The sequence below is a fragment of the Perca flavescens genome, chromosome 22 (genome assembly GCF_004354835.1).
Source record: "Perca flavescens isolate YP-PL-M2 chromosome 22, PFLA_1.0, whole genome shotgun sequence".
Classification (NCBI taxonomy): domain Eukaryota; kingdom Metazoa; phylum Chordata; class Actinopteri; order Perciformes; family Percidae; genus Perca; species Perca flavescens.
In genome coordinates this window covers 20,931,542-20,951,542 of record NC_041352.1, presented here as the reverse complement: position 1 = coordinate 20,951,542, position 20,001 = coordinate 20,931,542, and the positions used below count along the sequence as shown (strand labels likewise).

General features: G+C 40.7%; 1 protein-coding gene across 2 annotated transcripts in view; it reads right to left on the bottom strand.

The window, feature by feature from the left end:
• Positions 1-3,702: 3,702 nt before the first annotated feature.
• Positions 3,703-20,001, bottom strand: part of arhgap21a (Rho GTPase activating protein 21a) — a 91,704-nt gene continuing 75,405 nt past the window's right edge. For both annotated transcript variants that reach the window (XM_028569026.1, XM_028569025.1), the window contains 17 exons: positions 17,143-17,289; positions 16,928-17,030; positions 16,763-16,799; positions 16,269-16,388; positions 15,600-15,899; positions 14,205-14,269; positions 13,935-14,083; positions 13,650-13,792; positions 12,498-12,656; positions 11,998-12,076; positions 11,822-11,895; positions 11,452-11,541; positions 11,241-11,366; positions 11,090-11,131; positions 10,560-10,665; positions 8,050-8,081; positions 3,703-6,568 (listed from right to left, as the gene is read on the bottom strand). In XM_028569026.1, coding sequence (XP_028424827.1) covers positions 4,916-6,568; positions 8,050-8,081; positions 10,560-10,665; positions 11,090-11,131; positions 11,241-11,366; positions 11,452-11,541; positions 11,822-11,895; positions 11,998-12,076; positions 12,498-12,656; positions 13,650-13,792; positions 13,935-14,083; positions 14,205-14,269; positions 15,600-15,899; positions 16,269-16,388; positions 16,763-16,799; positions 16,928-17,030; positions 17,143-17,289 — 3,425 coding nt within the window. In that variant the 3' untranslated portion in view covers positions 3,703-4,915. The remainder of the gene's footprint in view (positions 6,569-8,049; positions 8,082-10,559; positions 10,666-11,089; positions 11,132-11,240; positions 11,367-11,451; positions 11,542-11,821; positions 11,896-11,997; positions 12,077-12,497; positions 12,657-13,649; positions 13,793-13,934; positions 14,084-14,204; positions 14,270-15,599; positions 15,900-16,268; positions 16,389-16,762; positions 16,800-16,927; positions 17,031-17,142; positions 17,290-20,001) is intronic.

Below are 20,001 nucleotides of genomic sequence, written 5' to 3'. Positions count from 1 at the left end.
TATGACTTACTATACTATGACATTTCTTAAAAATGTATTACATAATATAACTTCTTAATGACTTCATACGGCATTTTTACAACATACTATACACTGACCTTTGTATGATATTTTCAACATACTATACTATGACTTATTTGACCTTTTTATGAAATACTATTGACTTTTTATGATATTTTTATGATATACTATGACTTTCTCATTACTTACAATATTTCTTTTTTAGAACTTTTTTATGACATACTATACTTTGTTTTTTTTCATGATTTCTTTAATATAGTCTATGATCATAACACAGGCAGATTCTAGGAGTAGAAAGTCGCTTTTTTTCCTACAATGGCCATAATGAAATTAAGACTCTGTAATGTGTAAGTATGCTTTACATGCCCGGCAGATAATTTAACAGTACTCACTCACTTCCAAAAACTTTCATGGCATTTCTCTGTTTCCCAGTGTACCGACAGAGAAACTGCATCTGCACTGCTCATCTGTGCCATCTGGTGGTTGTTGATGTGCACTGCAGCTACTGCAGCTACTGCAGTATACTATGTACTACTATACTGTGACTCTTTATCACTTTTAACGACATACTATACTATGACTTTTTACGACTTATGACATATTATACTATGACTTATTTATGACTTTTTTTAACGTACTATACTATGACTTTCTCTTTTACTTTTTTTCAACATTCTACAGTATGACTTTTTATCACTTTGTTTGACATACTATACTTTTTTTTCGTCATACTATTATAGTATGACGAAAAATGTCATAGTATAGTATGTCGGTATAGTGTGTCGGGAAAAGTCACAAAAAAGTCATAGTATAGTATGTCGAAGAATGTCAAAAAAAAGTCAGAAAAGACGTTTTATGACTTTTATGATTTGCTATACTTTGACTTTTTTCACTTCATTCAACATACTATACTACAACTTTTCATCAATTTTTTCGACATACTATACTACGGCTTTTTTATCACATTTTCCAACATCCTATACTATGACTTTTTATGACTTTTGTTGACATACTATACTATGACTTTTTAAAAACTTTTTTACAACATATAGTATGACTTTTTTCATTACTTTCCTCGACATATTATGACTTTTTATCACTTATTTCGACATACTATACTATGACTTTTTTTTTTACTTTTTTCAACACACTATACTATGACTTATTTCGACATACAATGCTATCACTTTGTTTTCCGACTTTTTTTGACATACTATACAATTACTTTTTTCAATAGACCATACTATGACTTTTTTCAGCACACTTATACTATGACTTTTTTGTGACATTCTTCGACATACTATGCTATGACTTTTTTTGACATACAATACTGTGACTCTTTTGGGTTTAATTTGATATACTATACTATGACTTTTTTGTGACTTTTCCTGACATACTATACTGTGACTTTTTCTACTTTTTTCGACATACTATACTGAAGATGAAAGATGAAAAATGAAGTAAAACTATAATGAAACACAGACACTAACATACATTTGAATGCTCTGATGTTGCTGTGAGTTAAACTAAAACCGGGAAAGATCCCACAACAGAAAACATCTCTGGAATGCCTGTGAGATTAGTCCGTTTTTCGACATATGATGCAATGACTTTTTTTCAACATCTATACTTTGACTTTTTTACACTTTTCGACATACTATACTATGACGTTTTTCGACATACAATGCTATGACTTTTTTGTGACTTCTTCTACATACTATACAATTACTTTTTTCAACATCTATACTATGACTTTTTTGTGCCGTTTTTCGACATACTATACTATGACTTTTCTGTGAATTGTTTCGACATACTATACTATGACTTATTTCAACATACTATACTATGACTTTTTTGTGACTTTTTTTGTGACTTTCTTCGACATACTATACTATGACTTTTTAGGACGTTTTTTCGACATACATTATGACTTTTTTTCTACATACTATACAATTACTTTTTTCAACATGCTATATACTACAACTTTTTTGTGACTTTTTTTCGACATACTATAAAAAACTTAGACATTTTATGACTGTTTTGACTATTAAGTCAATACTACAACTATGACTCTTTTTTAAAACTTTTTTAAACTACTATATCATATTTAAATACTTTTTTAGACATACTACAGTATGACTTTTTTGACATACTGTATTACTTTTTATCACTATACTATGACTTTTTCACTTTTTTGACGTACTATCCATTTTTAAATCACTTTTTCAACATACTATGACTTTTTATTATTACTTTTTTCAACATACTATACTATGATGTTTTTACTTTTTTACATACTATAGATGACTTTTCATCTCCTTTCTTGACATACTATACTATGACGTTTTAGTGACTTTTTAGACATACAGTACTATACTATGACTTTTTAATGATTGGATGTCTTGGTCTGTTTGCCGGTGGGAACAATAAATAATAGAACAAACATGTTAACTGGCAGCTAAGATAAGGTGCTGACTCAACTGAAACTTAATTGTCTGAGGTGAAAGGTATCAAACCCAACTTCTATCTCAAGTGTTTCACTTTTTACTGTCTTCAGTAATGTGAACGATAAATACAACTTTGCACCACTGCTTTTCAAGCTTCATAAATAGCTCAGCAAGAGTAGGTGCTGAATATCTAAGAAGGCTTTGTGGTTGATGGTTCAATCCTTTAAAAGGAGCAGTGCATTCTTAAGTTCTAACACTAGAAGTGAAGAAGTCAAATAAACATGGAAACAGTAGTAAAGTGTATCAGGTAAGATAGCTCAGTGTGATAAAGTGGTGGTAGGATGACCACACAGGTTGCGGGTTCAAATCTTATGAGGTGCAGTTCATTTTAAGGTTTAACACCCAAAATGACAAGTCAAAAATGCAGATACCATCATCAAATATGCACTATCATCATTTTTTCCCTCTTCATGTACCTTCATAAAAATGTCAAAACATTTAATAAAAAAATATTTCTAAATGTAATTTTTTTGTGTATTGTATTTACTTGTTTCTATATTCATTTTGATTCTCTTTAACTCCATTCATACTATACTATGACGTTTTAATGACTTTTTTGGACATGCTATACTATGACATTTGATGACTTTTTATCGCTTTGACACACTTATACTATAATGTTTTTATGATTTCTTTAGACATACTATTTGATGTTATGACTTTTAACATACTATAAATTCTTTGACTATACTATGACTATTCACTGTATTCAACGTTTTTCTGACTTTGTTGCCACATACTGTTCTATAAATTTTTTTGACATACTATAGTATGACTTTCTATGACATTTTTAGCACACTATACTGACCTTTTATGACATGTTTATTACATACTGTTATGCCATTTTGTATGACTATAAATACATCCTTGACAGTACTATAATACTATACTCTATAAAATTCTTATTTACATGACCACGCTGTCATACTAAAAATGTAAGTCAAATTGGCTTGTCAAATTTGTAGTCCAATGTAGCTTTCACATTTTTATTTTATGACGTGTATGTTTACTATTCAGAAAACTGAGTAAAATGCTACTTTCACAACATAAACATTTAAAATATAAAAGTTGACTAGAAGACTATGCAATTGGGAAAAGATTAAGAATAAGATGTTTTATACCCTAGAAACATTTGGGAAGAATAAAAGACAACGACATCAAACAGACACAAGAATCTAATAAAGATTATTTATTTCCAGTGTTTGTTGAGGGAGGCCATTGGAAACCCATGTTTTGCTGTACACAGGCGAGATGTTCACTGCTCAGAAAACATTGTCTCATGCAGTTTTAAACATTTGTTTTTTTTTCTCCCAGGTTTAAGCGCCCATGCATTTTACTGCACTTGAAAACTACAGAGGGGAGGAAAAATGAAGTAAAACTATAATGAAACACAGACACTAACATACATTTGAATGCTCTGATGTTGCTGTGAGTTAAACTAAAACTAGGAAAGATCCCACAACAGAAAACATCTCTGGAATGCCTGTGAGATTAGTCCTTCCTAAGAATGTTTTGTCTTGTCTGTCTGTTGGTAAAAACAATTTTTTTTTTTTTTTTTTAAAGGAAAAAAGAGGCACTTTTTCTTTTTGAGATAAAAAACAATGTGTAAAAACTTACTTTTTGGACTATAACTGGACAAAATTAGGAAACAAACTACTGAACCAAGCATTACATACTATAGTATCAGCATATCATTACTGTTTTTTTCAGTCTTTATTTGATAAAACTATAATAATCTTCCAGTCCATCAAGCTAATATCTGGCTGTTGTTGAGTGTACTGTGAAAAAACTAACTTCCCACAGCACCCAGCTCAGAAAGCAGCCCTCAGATACATCCACATACTTCAAGTACAGGCAAAAAAGAAACGCATACATATCGTTTTGAAAATGACAATACTGTCACAAGCAACTAGTGTTAGTCCAAAAAGAGTAATACATTCTTCATACCGCTTATAATAGGAAGAACTTAACCATGATTCCTTAAAAAAAACACATCCTCCTGCATTCAGTCATCGTCAAGTTGACCCCTTTACTTTCATTAGTGCTGTTTCACAATCCACAGAGTCCATTTCTGTCCCACTGACACAACGTATTAACAGCAAAGTCACATTCTTGCATTAGAAAGGTTCGATCTTGCAGTAGGAAGTCCGAGTTCTGTCCAACTCTGTTCCAGTACGGCCAACAAGTCAGTGGAATTACACACATAAAACATCTCTTCAGCATTATTCCAGTAACAATCACGTAAGCCTATAAACAGTATGTACAGTAGATACATAAAGTATACTTTGTAGAAAAAATATTGTGCAGTAACCTTAGCTAAAATACCCACATTCGTACATTTACGCATTCATTCTGTTTATACAATAGACGAGACCACTCTTGCGGTTTCACAGATACTGGTAGAACCGTGAGCGGACCACTTGTGCTCCAGACAGTTTGTGTGGGTGAGTGTCCGCCCCGAGGCTGCCTTTGTTTTTGCCTTGCAGCCCGCTACCGTTAACGTGCTCCCCCGCTGGCGGCTGCGCGCCCGGAGACGCAGAAGGAGGAGGTCTTCCTGGAGCTACGCCCGGGGCTTCTGGGTGATCATCCTCGGGCACGGCTTTGGGTGCGACCTCAACGCTCGAATCGGAGCCTCTAAACCGCTCTCTAGTGATCCAGTCCCGGATGGAGAAGTCCTGAGAGGAACATCTGGGCTTGAGGCGGTCCAGAGCTGACAGTTCGGCGGTCTGGGCCACGCCGCCCTGCTCCCTCCAGTCGTTGATGACCGCCAGCTCCGCGAAGTCTCTCTGCCCGGCCATGGTGTGCCTGCGGCGGATGTTCTTCTTCTTCCCGCGAGCGTCTGGAGTTCGGCTCTTCTGCGTGAACATGTCGTCGGCAGACGCGCGTAGCCTGAATTTGAGGCGCTCGGTGATCTTGAGGTGCCAGGCTGGTTCGGGGCGCTCCGACTCGCTGCGCGAGGACGAGCTGAGGCTGCTTGTTGACCGCCCTTTCTTCATCACCTCCAGGACTCGAGAGAGCCGCGTGGACGAATCGCCTCTGCCCTCGCTACGCTCCCCACTCCCGGCAACGCCCTCCACTGATGACTCACTGTCCGTTTTCTGTCTTAGCGACCACCGTCGGGAGAGGGTGTCGCACTCAATCATCCTGTGCGACGGGAAAAGGCGCCGTGCTTCCAGTTTTGGTGTGGTGCTGCCTTCGGCGGCTCCACCTCCTCTCGGTTCCGTCTTTTCCAGGCTCGGCTCTCGGCGGGGCGTGGACTGGCTGCTGCCGCCGCCCGGAGCGAAAACCGGGAAGTCGCTCTCGCTGTCCGTCTCCATGGGCCGTCCCTCGCTAATGAGCTCGCTGCGTTCGTCGTCCGCTTCCTCCCCACCCTGCAGCTCCGGACTGAGCGCGCTGGACTCTGCTCCAGTTAAGAACGTGATGGAAGAAGTGGTGGAGTAGTCCGAGGTGATGGAGCTCACCTCCGCGCCGGCGGACGCCCCTGGACCCGCCGCCAGGCCGACACATGCTCCGGCAGGAAGATCGGGGGACGCTGCGGTCCACTTTTTCGGTCTCGACCGAGGCACGGACGCTCCAGAGCTCATGGTCCCGAGGTCTGAGGTGTTCTCATCAAGCTGGGATGGGGGATCCGACAAGGAGGATTTTGCCTGAGGAGCTGTTTGGTAGCCTGAGATATTTGGGGATGGGGAAGGTGAGGGGTGTCTGGGTGGAGTCTTCTCCTTCAGGAATACAGAGTTTCTATGCTCTCTCTTGGCTTTAGGTGTGAGCTCCACAGCTCTCCCGTTCTCTCTCCTCTCCTCTGCTCGTACTGGTTGCTTTGCGTTGGGCCGAGTCTCGCTCTGTCCCTCAGTGAGGAGGCCGTGGTGGTTCGGCTTCTGGCCAGGGATTTCCTTCTTGGGGAAGACAGCGTCCAGGTCGTCGTCCGAGCTGCTAGGCTGCGGCTTCTCCTTTGACTTCTTTCTTTTGCGGCTGGCTGCAGCAAAGATGGAGGAGACCAGGAGCTCTCGGCTGCACTGGTCCTTCCCTGAGCCCCAGGAACCCTGCAGAGACGGAAATACCAAAATGAGTATTTCGGATGCTGAGAAACACAAGTAGGGAGCACGTCAACGAGACAAACAAAAAAAACCTTCACCCCTGCCAGGAAACTTAAACCTGTACTCCACCTGCTTCCATGAAGCACCACAAACCAGAGAAGTGGACAGAGAGAGGAACATTAGCAGGCGTCATTAACAGGGAGAACAGTATTGTTTCCATGCCAGCCTTAAAGCAGAAGCAGGAGGAGCAGTAGCACAGCATGAACTGAAGCATCCCTGCACGAGCCCAAGCCCTGGCATGAGTGGCTTAAAAGCTGAAGGAAAGCAGCCACATAACAGCAGCGCAGTGATGAAAGGCACCTGCTTTTGCTAATGACACAATCTTACGTCTTTTTTTTTTTTTTTTTTCTACCTCATAACAAGCAACTGCATAGTTCTGAGCCCCTCGGTCACAACTTTAATGTGTCACGAAGCAGAAAAAGAGGATGTGGCTCACTGGATGTACAGTCGGCATTGTCTGGTCAGTACTGACAGACTAATCATCGCATGAATTTAAAGAGTTGATTCAGCCAAATTACAAAAAAAAAGTTTCTTACTCTTACGGTATCTAAGCATACAGATAGTTTTGAGATCTCCAGCTTCCACCCTGGTACCATGGATGTGAATGAAGTATAATTTGCGGTGCTCACACCTTTGAGAAATTACATTTAAAAAGTTTAACAGAATCATTTTTTTCCCCTCCTAGAAGCAGCATCCTGGTTACAGGATGTCATGAGGTTTTACTGGGACTATTTCTTCAGTAGAAAGTAGTTCCAATCAAAACATTTCACAGGGAGGTCCATGAGATTAAACTCCCTAATAAGAGCAATACTGAGAGCTCATTGCACACCACATTTGCAATCAGTGTTGGACTTCGCAATATCAAATTTGAGTTACATCTAACCGTGTGGTGAATTCCTGGTGAACCTACAGCACCATGATTTAAAATAGAAAATCAAAGACACAGCACCAACTTGCCTGCATCCCTGTCATGATTTTAAAATCACAAAATGGCACTTACAATGTCGTATTGGTCAGTGTGTCCTGAATCATGCCGGATTTCAATAAGGAGGGGTGTGTACTGTGTAATTGTGGGCTATCCCAGATGAAAGGGACGTTTGTTTTGTAAAGAGATGTTGCTGCTGACTTTCTTAAATGTACTTTTTGTCAACACCTGTATGCACCACTAATTAATTTTTATTCCAGTCTATTAAGGAGGACGCAGAAAAATAGGATATCTATATGAGCTGGACACATAACACGAAACCATCTGCATGGCGACAAGACATACCTTTTTTTTTTTTTTTGGGGGGATGATTTGGGTGAAACAACTCTTTAAGTGTAGGCCGCGATAAGTTTATTTGATTCTGATCTTGACTGGAGGTGGAGGCAATCTCTTCTGCTCGTCACCTACCTCCTTAGAGGGTTAACACTGGGCGCACACTCACCTTTGATTTAGCCGAGTCACTAGTCGGTGAATCTGTGGGTAAAAAAAAGAGAGAAGAGAGGGATATGTTAGATGATTTAACAACACAGATGAACACATCTAGGAGGTGCAACATGGGAAAATGAATCGGGGAGAGAAAAAAAGGAGAAGAGAACAATGTTGATGAGGAGGATCGTGTGGATCGAAAACACAGAACGGACGAGACAAGTGAGCACATACATGAGCAGACAACAGGCCATGCTTCACACAGGGACAGATGAGCGCTACGTTACACTCAGCTCCACATCTACGTGGCATGTGTCCTTCTTCCCAAACGCACCCGGACATCGAGTCCAAGCCAAGTAAAGAGAGTTCTAATCTTTCCTCAAGTTTCGTAGTGATACTGAGTGCAACTTTAGCAACAAACACAACACGTACATTTTAACAGCAGCAGAATGGCAAGGCAGATAATGTGCCATGCAACACAAGGAGGGCGAGGGATATCCAGGAATGCAGATATGAACCTTATCATAACCCTATCATAACATTTACTGATGAAAACTCCTGAACCTAAAACCATAAATGGAGCTCGGTATTAGCACTACGAAATGAAAACATTTTTTTTCTTCTTCTTGCAACAAAAGAAGCCACAGTTCTGAAATGTTTAATGTGGTCTAAACCAGTAGATCCCAACTTTTTTTTTTTTTTTACTTTAACAAATATCTACTCTTAACCTCTCGTCATCAGTGTGGAAACCATATCCATCTCCAAAATGGCAACTCTTCACAAGCTAGTAAAAATAGCTTTGTCCTGCAGCTTTATGACATTTTTTGGATCTCCCAATGAGTTTTTAAAAAGTTTTATTCAGGTAGAATTTGCTCAGCGCTAAATGTTTACTCAAAAAAATCTGAATTTGGAGATGCATGGTTTTTATTGGACAGCAACAAGTCCACAGGCTAGAAGGAAAAACGTACATTTCTTAGTTTCCTACTCTGGATTTTTACCTCACAGACAGATTCATCTTGTGACTCTCAGGTTAGGAACCACTGGTTGAGGTTAAAGAACTATCGGATAAGATAACGTATGCGTCCGGACGTTCAATGCCAGCTTTCAGTACTCGCTACAGACACATTTTAGGTGATAATAAAAAAATATTGAGGTTTGATACCCAACCTCCCAGATTACACTATCGCGATGCTTTTTAGCTGAACTGACAAAGCAATGTGAGATGACATGAATTGCCATGACAACAGTGACACAGTGATGATGGAGATGGCTATGGAAGAAACCAAAACAATTACAGAGAAGTGACAGGGGGGTCACAGAGGGGCTAGCTACAGTATATGAAGAGAGAGGCCACTACATGAGAAAGAGAGTGTCAGCAAGGAAACCTATAATCAGTCCTCACCTGCTCTATAATCACATTTATGTAGATCATCCTTCTAGCTAAAATTTGTTCTTGTTTGTTTTTTGTGACATAGCCAAGCCCCCCTATACACCCCTTACAATACAGATGATGGCACAATATGCAAGTGCACACTGACTGGCGACGTAGAAACCATACCATGCTATCTCTCCAGTTGGCAAGCTTGCGAGACAGTGAGGAGAGACAGCGGAGAGCCTTTCAGACAGTAGCACCGGCCTGTGTTAGGTATACTCTGACAGAAAACCCACAACACCGGACACTGCATAGTACCGTGTAGCCGCTTCGCTTTCCCTTTTCTGTCACGGTTTCTTTCATTATTGCTTTTTTCCCCCTCCTTTCTGTCTTTGGCTCTTCTTGCACTTAAAAGAACTGTGGGTTCCTGCAGACTAGGCAGCTACACTGGGGGCAACAATCCTCCTTCTTCCTACAGTTCCAGCTGTCCATCACGGACAGTATAGAGTCCATCAGTGTCATCATGGTGTGATAGACTCCTCCCACTTGGCCTGTGTCAAGATCAGTATGTGTGAATGCTGGGAAAGCCTTTAGGACACCCGACAGAGCCTCACTAGAGACAGAGGAATCAGAGGTCGCCTTTCACTGTAAAAACATCTATTTCTGACGTGGGAAAGAACATGCCTTATTAATGCAACAGTGGGCAGGATAAAGGGAGGGAGAAAACACAGCCCAGTTGTAGAGTTGATTAAAACGAGGTATTAAAGGGCAGAGGGGTTATTAAAAAAAGGAAAAGGACATCTAAACCTATTCAATACCGAGCAGGAGGGTGGGGGGGAGGGGATAAATCTCTTAAAGCAAATAAAAAAGCGTGACAAATTATTGCATCCTTTTACGTAACTTTGATGCAAATAAATTGCCCACTGAAACCCACACAGGCATTTGGACTCATGGTTAGCCATAGATATTTCTATCTAGTGGCTACAGCCAAAGAAGCAAAAAGGGGAAGCTTGGCCTAGGGAAGAAGCAGCGTCGTCATCAACATTTGTTACAAGTTCACACACCGGTCCCTCTTTGACCACAGCGCTCAGCAGAGAAAGGGTAGAGAAAGCTTAACCCACCAAAGAGTTGGTCTGCCAAAGGCAGCGCGTTACCTGATACTTCACCCTGCGATGTGCCCGTACGGCCGATGTTGGTGAGCAGGTGGTCGATGTTGGGGACGGGCTGAGACTCCACCGCGCTCTCCTCACGGGACGCAGTCTGAAACACAGTTGGAACAAGATTCACAAGGACATTTTAGAGAAATCTGCAGTCCTTAAAGCTAAAAACACAATCAATCGAGTCATCCATTGTGTTGCACTGAAAGGTGTTTTACATTTTCTGCATTTGAAACCAAGGAAGGTAGTTCTGTTTTTATTCCAACAGCCATAAGAACTGTGAACAGCTGCAGTGTAGTGTTGGATATTGCTGACCAGCTCTAGATTGGCTATTAACCCCTGTTTATCTAAACTTGTCTTACATGATCATATCTTGTATTTTGGGTTGTTTGTATATGTCTGAATGAATTGCTTATGTGTATTTGCAAATTCACGTGCCTAAAATGGCCCCTTTAGGGACGAATAAAATAGGGTGGACAACAGAAGTGGAAAGAAAATAATTCAATGGCAGTGATGCCTGTACCCACCACTGGATCTCCGTTTCCATCATCAGTGAAAAACCAATCATACTAAAGGGAAGAAAAAAAAAGCATACAATTTAGTTTTTGTTTTTGTATATGTGAACATTTGATATAAAACCTTAATAGCTTTAATAACAGTTAAAGATCTGATGCTCACGTTTTGAATGAGGGCCTCCACTATCCTGTACTGGTCTGGCATGTGGGTCACCATGTGGGTCATGTTGTCCTCGGTGGTGCGCACCAGAGTGGGACCAAAAACGATGGCCAGGTTCCTTGGTTCCATCTAACAAAGCAAGAATCCAAGTTTTAATTGCACATTTTTAATTTCTCTAATCAAAACTTATGTAAGACATTTGTAAGTAACACACCTTATTCTTCTCTGAGTTTTCAGCAACAGTTTTCAGATGAGCTGAGAGGAACTTGAGGGTCTCGTAATGATGATCTGGCAACTCATGAAGCTGTATGTAAATAGAGAAGAAACAGACATTTTACAACAAGTGGAGAGAAAGTTACACAGTTGTTTACCTTTCTTCTATTCTATCTAAGAAAGTTTTCTTGCATTTCATAAGGACTTCGGAAGATTGCAGCGCTGTAACACATGGTGAGAACAGGTTGTAAAAAAAGATGACCCAAATGCTTTAAAACCAAGTAAATAAGTCAATAGATAAACACTTTAAATAATAAAAAGGGGATAATATAATAAAAAAGGGATGAAATTAATTGTCAGAGCCAACTCACCATCCTCTTGAGCGCTTTGAGTCTCTCCACTGGGTCCTCTGTTCTGTTGGCGTCTATAAAATCTGCGTACCTGTCTGCAGGCGGAAATGAAGAATTAGGCAAAGGCTGGAGGAGAATATACAGTCAACATGTTACTGGATTGTAGTTCTTTTGTTTGGCCGCTAGGTGGCACCTACCATTGGTGAACAACGGCTCTGGAAGTTTACGGAAGAAGGACTTTAGTAAACTGCTGATCACATTTAGGTCCCTCCATTTCTGTAAAACATGGAAATAGTGTATGAAGGGCAACTGTGCAAAAAGTGGACGATTAAAGGCTCACAAGAATACATCACATCCACTATCAGGGTGCTGTCACTCTGAATACTGCACCCGTCTAATTTGGTTGTTATGATGACAATCTAGAAATGCAAGATTGTGGGTTGGCATTCACTGACTGTTTCTCTGGATGCCAGAAAAATACATAAATATAAAACGTACTTTAATTTATTTAATTTGTGTGGAAACTAGTTCTGTACGCACAAATATAGATAAAACTGCAGCTTTAAAAATATTTAATATGTCATATGTTGCATCCATTCCTATTTGTCCCAAACACATTAAGGACAGCATTGTAGAACGTGAGACTCCAAGGTTGAGTTTAATTTTAAGCAGCATCTATTGATTAAGTGCCACTCACATCATCCTGGATATCAATATCATTCATGCCCTTGTTATTGAGCTCCTCCTGCATGTGGGAGATTGCGGCGTTGTTTCCTGGGACTCTGTAGATGCCGGTGTACTCCAACCCCCTCTCTTCCACCAGCTTACAGCAGACCTCCACAATCAGAGGCACAAACTAGAATACAGAGAAATGCAGAAAGGGTTTGGCTCATTGGATAGTACGCTATTACTGTTACTGAGGAGAAAAGGTGTGTTCAAGAGCAAACATAGATGAACTGCATAACAGTGACATACATAAAAACCCTGAAATGCTTAGAATAAATGAAAGAAGAAGAAGAAAAAAGCGTGATTACGATTTTCTATTTTTTTCTCCACAAACGTATTCATTACTTTTAGTATCCTTCAGTCAGGAAGACTCTCGTCATAGATTTAACCATTTATTGCATCATCGTGCATCGTGATGGTTGACTGGCATCACGATGGAGAGCCACCATCGTGATGCCACGCCCCCCACCCTGTCAGACAAACGCTAATCCTAGTGAACGGGAAATTGACAACTGCGTCAGTCTTAAACTAGCAACAAGTTACGTGCAACTTATTTGTAGTGATACAGTCTCTCTCTCTCTCTCCCTGTCAGTATAGTAGCTCGCTCTACCTGGACTAGTAACGTATCAGCATGCGGTAACCATGCTCTGCGCCTCGGCTTGGACACAGCTGTCTCGAGCGAGAGAGAAAAAAGCGTTAACGTGGAACGCCATCACACTTTCCTTTATCCCCTCATTGGACTAACTTTGTGGATACTACTGTGTGCGTGCATGAATAAGTATGTCTGATGACAATGTTATGTAGGATTTATGAATGTACGTTAGCAACAGTAGGCTAATTCACAAGGGTGCTATTTAATGTGTGAGCTAATACTGCGCATCTGTTCATGTGCAGAGTTATGTTTCTGCTTATTGGATGCGTTATTCAGTGCTAATATAACCGATAATGTAGTTTAAACTCAGTAATGGTATATTATGGTTATTACTGTGGCTCTGTTAAAGGCAAACGTTCCACTTTCCTGTCGTTAAGCAGATCACGGACATCTGATTGAGTCTAGACTTTACGGCACTGTAGTTAAGTGAAAGTAGGTCAAGTTGTTATTTACTCTTAAATCAGTACATACCTTGTTGTTCTGTGCCGGAGGACAGTCGTCCAGCCTTACACCGAACGTGACTCCAGGAGACGGCTTCCTCTCGAAAGGTTTCCTCATCAGCCCAGGGATACCTTTCCTCCATGTCCCTTTGTCTTTGGGAGGGCTGGTGTCATCTGCAAGCCCAGTGCAACATCCACGACAATGAGTATGCATGAGTACTGCATAATTACCTTTCTTAGTTTAAATTACAACGCTAGGAAATGCTAAGAAAAAAAAATCTAAACGACACGAAAGGGGAATTGTTTCTTTTCCTACCTTTGTGCATGTTCTTCCTCTCCTGCTCAGCTTTAGGTGTGAGCGGACTTGTTGCTTTGGTCTCTCCTTTACCTCCCCGCAGTGTCTGCCTGATGCTTAGCGACTGGCGTGAGGGTTTGGGCGACGGCTCCGTCTTGCTGCCTGTCGGGCTGGTTAAAAAAAAAATCAACGAAATGAGCTTTCCAATCAGAGCTAACTTATCCAGCACTGTGTGAAGTTCTTTGATAGTGTGAGGAGCTCCCTCCTCTCGCGCCTAATCTCCCCCCTTACCTCATCAAGGTGTTGTACTCCTTGATCTTCCTGCTGATGAGGTCATGGCTGGTGAAGGCCGCGTTCTAAAAACAAAAAGAAAGAAAAAGGTAGGAAGGAAAGGGAAGCAGAGCAAAAGGACAGATGACACAATAGGTGATGATTAAGGGATCAGGTGCAGTTCAAGATGTGACAGTCACTGTAGGGCAATAGGACAATTATACAGTAGGTGACGTCACACTGTCATGTGTATTGTAACAGAAGATGTTCACCTGGACAACGCCCTGCATACAGGCCCTGAGGCAGCTCTCCTAGTGAGACCCACTGAACTGTGTAAGTTAAATGCCAAAGTATGCCAATACAAATCATTAAAAACAAAAAGTAAAAGATGCTTCTGAACCGCTCAGTAAATTTTCCAATGTTTTGTGCCTCATGCGTAGGGCTGGCTGATATGGACCAAAAGTCATATCCCGATATATTTTGGCTGAATATCGATATACGATATATATCCCGATATTCTTTTCTGCAAAGTGAGAGCAGTTCAGTCAAAGTCAAAGCCAAATATGACATGTCACAAGTAGTTTCATAGAAACCGGCTATTTCAGTGAACAGTTGCAAAATCAAATGAATAAATAATAAACAGTTTTTTTTCACCTTGTTCATGATTAAATGCTCATCTTTTCAAATAACAATATAATGTAAACATAAATACCGTATAACAACAGGAGAACCTTTTTTTTTTAAATCAAAGCTCCATAAGGTGCACATTTAAATAAAAAAAAAAATCTTAAATAAAAAGCCTATAAAATAAAAGAGGGCAATCCAAAAGGAGTCAGCAGCTTGCTTGGAGCAACGATCAAATTTGAACTATATTGATATATGCGATATGGTCTAATTCCATATCTCATTTAAAAATATATCGATATATTTTTTATATCGATATATCGCCCAGCCCTATGTTGACTTTAAGACATCAGCAAATATTGTATATATGTCGTTGGTAGGGCTGGGCGATATGGAGAAAATCAGACATCACGATATTCTTGACCAAATACCTCAATATCGATATTGCGGCGATATTCTAGGGTTGACAGTTGGTGCTTTAACAAAATATCTTCACACTTGGATTTCATATAAATAATCATCAGTAATGTGGATATAATGACTAAGTGGGTAAAGGCAAATAATAGAACAGTTACAACAGACTGATAAGTTCAGGAAATGACACTTTACTGTAATACAACCTTTAAAACCAGGAAAAGACACTTATGTCATATCACGATATTACGATATCCAAAATCTAAGACGATATCTAGTCTCATCTCACGATATCGATATAATATCGATATATCGCCCAGCCCTACTCATGCGTAGTAACTGATCACGGTCTCAGCGGTTTGAATGCATGACTCTCACCTCCTCATCCAGGTTGCTGTTCTCCTGGATGACTCTGATCCAGGCCAGCATGTCCTCTCTGTCCTCAGCCTGGAACAGGTACTCACAGTCCGACGTGGTCAGCCGTAGCACGTTCTTGCGCTTTGTGTCGCTGTACGAGATGTCAATCAGACAGGCCTTGATGCTGATTGGCAGAGGCTCGTCTACTGCTTGGCAGTTGGCGTGAGCCTGCCCCTCTTTTTTGTCCTTATATAGGCAGAGGTAGTGGCCTCTCAACACGGCGTACATCTGTTTCCAGGGGCGCATACCTCCTCCGACGCGCTGCAGAAAGAGACGAGTTTCACAAAGCATAATGGAGGTTATTAAACTATAATCTTTCTGTAAAATATTCTGTTGTTGGCATCATAACACAAAATCACTGCCTTGAGGACAATATGAGACCTCATACAAGGAGGTCAAAGGCAGCTATGGGTTCAAACTGGTCCAACAGGTGAAACATACAGTACAGCATAAAAGAGTCAAAGAAGAGAGAGAGAGAGAGACAAAGATATACTCTGGAAAAAAGGGCAGCCCTGCTACTGTTTATAAGCCTAGTTGTACAGTAGGTCACGTCATGCTTGACAATGTGCTTTCTGTGTCAGTGTGTGAGTTTTATGATGCGATGGCTTTGTATGTAGAGCCGGTCCACACCTTGCCCTTGTCTGTGTTCAGCTGCTTAAAATGCAGCAAACCCTCCTTGGTGGCGTCACAGAAGACGTCGGATGAAGAATCCCTTCTGGACCCTGAATCTTCAGACGACCTGTCCACCGCCTGTGATGAATTAGAAATCAATATAAAGCCAAGAAAACACCTGGAAGACTGAAGTGATTCGTTAAAGACGTTAAAATATGGAGAAAGAGGGATGTTTGTGACCAAAATCATCAAGTCAAGGGCCGTACTGGCCAGCTCTCAACTTTTAAGCATTAAAGTAATACACAGAAATAATCTTTCAATTAATTATTTATCCACAATGCCTGCTGTGGCTTTTACAGCCGTCCCTATTCTCCAACACATTTCCATTTCACTGGGAGTTTTATCTTCTGGGTGTGAACTAATGAGCTGATAAACCTTCAAGCAGAAAATGCAGGTAAACCAGTCATGAACAAACTCATGCTTGATAAAAAAAAAAAAGTGATTTCACTCACCTTCCTAAGACTCTTCAGACCAGGTATTAAGGACCTCCTAAATAGAAGAGAAGACGGAATTTTATAAGTAATTTGAAATGTGTTTTCCCATCAAAATGTTTGGGTATTGGATGGGTATATTCTTTTTTTGCCAATAAATCCCATTACGCTATTTTTACAACTTACCCTCTGCTCTCTTCCCGGTAGTTATCCAGGCCTTCATCATACGACTTGGACCGCTCTGTTTTAGTACCAGAATCTGACTCAATAGTTGTGAGACGGAGAGAATCTATTAAGAGAGAGTTAAATTAGAATTATATCTGTTACTGTTCATAATCTATACTACTGGCAAGTGCAGTAATTGTCATAGGCCTAATTTTGCTGCTTTGGCATGAACATACCTTGGTCATGGGACAGATGGCGTCGAATGAAAGGGGACGGAGAGCTGGGGCTGGGTGGGATGGTGGTGATGAGGGGCGTTCCAGCTATAACAGCACAGGCAGAAATGTGTGTGCTGTCCTGGTCAGTACTGGGACTGGATGGTTCATCTGAAGAAAGAGAGAGAGAGGAATTTAGCTACACAAACAGTGATTGTCCAATTGTAGCTTAGCATAGTTTACTTGCCATTTAAAGGTCCCATGACATGGTGCTCTTTGGATGCTTTTATATAGGCCTTAGTGGTCCCCTAATACTGTATCTGAAGTCTCTTTTATATAGACCTTAGTGGTCCCCTAATACTGTATCTGAAGTCTCTTTTATATAGACCTTAGTGGTCCCCTAATACTGTATCTGAAGTCTCTTTTATATAGACCTTAGTGGTCCTCTAATACTGTATCTGAAGTCTCTTTTATATAGACCTTAGTGGTCCTCTAATACTGTATCTGAAGTCTCTTTCATGAAATTCAGCCTTGGTGCAGAATTACAGCCACTAGAGCCAGTCCCACAATGAGCTTTCCTTAGGATGTGCCATTTCTGTGTCTGTAGCTATTGAGGAAGAGGAGAGGGTGGGGGGGTGGGCCTGACCAACTGCCACTTTGCTCGTTAAAGCCATGATGTCTCTCTCTCTCTCATGGGTGGGCTAAATTCTCTGGGCGGGCAAAGCAGAGAAAGGGGAGGTAACCTTGCTCCTTATGACCTGATAAGGAGAAGATTCCAGATCGGCCCATCTGAGCTTTCATTTTCTCAAAGGCAGAGCAGGATACCCAGGGCTCGGTTTACACCTATCACCATTTCTAGCCACTGGGGGACCATAGGCAGGCTGGGGGAATGCATATTAATGTTAAAAAACCTCATAAAGTGAAATTTTCATGCCATGGGACCTTTAAATAGTTGGAAAGGTGGTATCTTTTTTATCATCTTTTGAAAACCAAAGACACAATCACAACAGTGTAAGGAATTAATTAAACAGTGTTTATCTGCTTAAACCTCGCTGCAACTGCAACTGCATATTGGGCTAGCTAGCTTTCTACAGTCCCAACAGTTGTAACCAAACGTTACTTCCGAAGCCACTGGCACATAATTAGCTAGCTAACTACATAAAGCCCCTTTCACACATGCACTGCAACCCTAAACTTATCGGGACATATGGGAGCTGTATGTGGGAACGCAAATGTCAGTTAGACCGGACAATAAACAGATTTTACCCTGCCAGCTCCCCGTACGAATTCTGTGTAATGTCAGATTGAGCCTATGTGTGACTAGAGCAGTTCATTGTACAGAGAATTCACATCGAGTTAGCACGATTAAAAAAGAAGGGTAATTTACACAAAAAAAAAAAAAAAAAACGGTAACGGAAATGTTTAACTGGAGCTGTAATCGTCAGACGGATTCAAATAACGGCAAGATACTTTGTTGTTTATGACCAAATGTAGTCTGCAACAGGAAATGTATTGTAAATACAATCATCCAAAAACAAAGTCTAGTCCGTCTCTGCTATCTTCACTTGAATAAACATTTCAGCAGATAGCAATACGACACTGTGATAAGGGCGCATGGGGATAAAGCAGAGTGATGCAGACAGAGACACAGTCAGCCAGTAGATAGGTGTTTCTGTTCATATAAGCGTGTACACGCCTTTCCTTTTAAGCACGCACACACACACACACACACACACACACACACACACACACACACACACACACACACACACACACACACACACACACACACACACACACACACACACACACACACACACACACACACACACACACACACACACACACACACACACACACACACACACACACACACACACACACACACACACACACACGCAGGCAGGGTAGTCAGCTAACATTACATCATCACAGACACAGCCGTGTAATAACGTCTGATATGCAATATCAGCAAGCTGGCAAGCCCTTAAAACAAATGAAGAGACATGTACGATGAATCATATCTGTGACTGTGGTGATGCAGGAAGGACGGTAAAACCTAACGTAGCACTTCCGACATTAACACTCATTTTTATAAAATTAAGTAGAGCACCTCATATGCTATTTAACTTCATGAAACCCCATTAAACTTCTTCACTTAAAAAAAATACCATTACAAGTCAAAAAGAACGCGTAAAAAAGATCTAAATGATTAAATAGTGCCAATGCACTGATGCAAATCTTTAACTTTCAACAGCACAACTTTAATATGAAACATCTGATCTGCTTGTTAGTTGTGTACAGATTACTGCTGTAAAATCTCTCCTTAAAAGCCTCAAAGACATCTCCCATGACACTGCAAACCTCATTTCTGCCCAGTCATTTCATTTAATTAGTTGTTTGTATACCTCCAATCCTGTTTCTGGGTAAACGGCGGCAGTCAGTGATGTCTGACACGTACAATTCCTATTTATTTTTCAGGGGATGTCAGTTGTAGACGTCAAGATTGATGGCGTTTTAAACTGAAGGTGCAGATCTTTAAACAAATAGTTACACATTTTGGAAAACGTATTTGCTGAGAGGTCGATGGTTAGACGCAATACCACTCTCATATCTTTTTCTGTTAAATATGAAGCCGCAGAGAGGAGATGGTAAGCTTAGCTTATCATAAAGACTGGAAACACAGGGAGGCAGCTTGTTAGAAAGAGTCTGGCATATAACTGCCCGTGAAAAAGCACAACTTGACGTATTCACACTTCGGCTTTTGTACTTGTTAATATGGGAGCTTTAGAGGCGTTGGTTATTGGATTTGATGTAACCTTTGGACAGAGCCAGGCTAGCCGTTTACCCCCTGCTTCCAGTTGTTATGCTAAGATAAGCCAG